Here is a 947-nt window from a genome sequence, read left to right on the forward strand (position 1 = left end):
CAGGTCCAGGATCAGGTCCAGGATCAGGTCCAGGATCAGTTCTTAGGTGCAGCAGACGAGAGGGAGCTGAAGAGCAGTTACAGGAGAATAGATTAGTAATAATTAATAAGTGTGTCTGTTCTGACTTCCTGTCTGAGCTGCTGGACACTGAACACCTGAGAGCAGGTAGGTACGAGACAGGAAGTGAGAGTAGAGCTGCAACGATTAGTCAATCGACTATTCTGATAATCGATTAATCGTTTGACACTTTTCAAAAAATAAAGTCTCTGAGTTTCAGACAAAAAACATTTGACAAAAATGAAATTTAAGTGTTTTTTCAACAATTAATCGATTAATGAAGAAAACACAGGAGGATGAAGCTCGTTAGCTCGTTAGCTCGTTAGCTGCAGCTGTAGAGGAGTGTGTGTGTTATTGATGACTGTGTTGTAGCTGCAGATGTTTGAACTTAAAAATATTAAAATGTGACTCATTGTTTTTACATCTAAAGCATAAAAACTTAAATAGAAAAACGTGTGTTTTATGTGCATTTATAAATGTTTAATGACGTTAATAATGTGTAAATGATCCTGTTGATTTAATGTTCGACTTCTCATCCAGTCAGATCTTTGAAACTGAACATCAGAGCTGCTGTTAATTAGTTTCCTTTATTAGAGTCCATTAATGAAAAGCTGCAGTTCGTAGCATCTCATGATTGGAAATTTATATCCGTGTATTTTTCTGTCATTAATTAATGTGTGTGTGTATGCGTGTGCGTGTGTGTGTGTGTGTGTCTGTGTGTGTGTGTGTGTGTGTGTTCAGGGTGTGTTTGACCACCGTATGAAGACGTGGCAGAAGTGGCAGGACAGTCAGATGCTGCTGCAGAAGAAACGAGAAGCTGAAGCCAAACTGCAGTTCACCAACAAACCGGACAAACTGCAGCAGGCGAAGGACGAGATCAAAGAGGTGAG

At 39.7% G+C, this 947-nt stretch overlaps 1 protein-coding gene across 1 annotated transcript in view; it reads left to right on the forward strand.

Moving 5' to 3' along the window:
• The first annotated feature begins 773 nt into the window (after nt 1-773).
• The window catches only part of LOC111661748 (sorting nexin-2-like), a 9,097-nt gene continuing 8,923 nt past the window's right edge, over nt 774-947 (forward strand). Inside the window, exon 1 of the mRNA XM_023415411.2 lies at nt 774-942. Coding sequence (XP_023271179.1) covers nt 817-942 — 126 coding nt within the window. The 5' untranslated portion in view covers nt 774-816. The remainder of the gene's footprint in view (nt 943-947) is intronic.

Source organism: Seriola lalandi, unplaced genomic scaffold (genome assembly GCF_002814215.2).
Source record: "Seriola lalandi dorsalis isolate HSWRI2012SDOR001 ecotype SW California unplaced genomic scaffold, Sedor1 jcf7180002054550, whole genome shotgun sequence".
Taxonomy (NCBI): domain Eukaryota; kingdom Metazoa; phylum Chordata; class Actinopteri; order Carangiformes; family Carangidae; genus Seriola; species Seriola lalandi.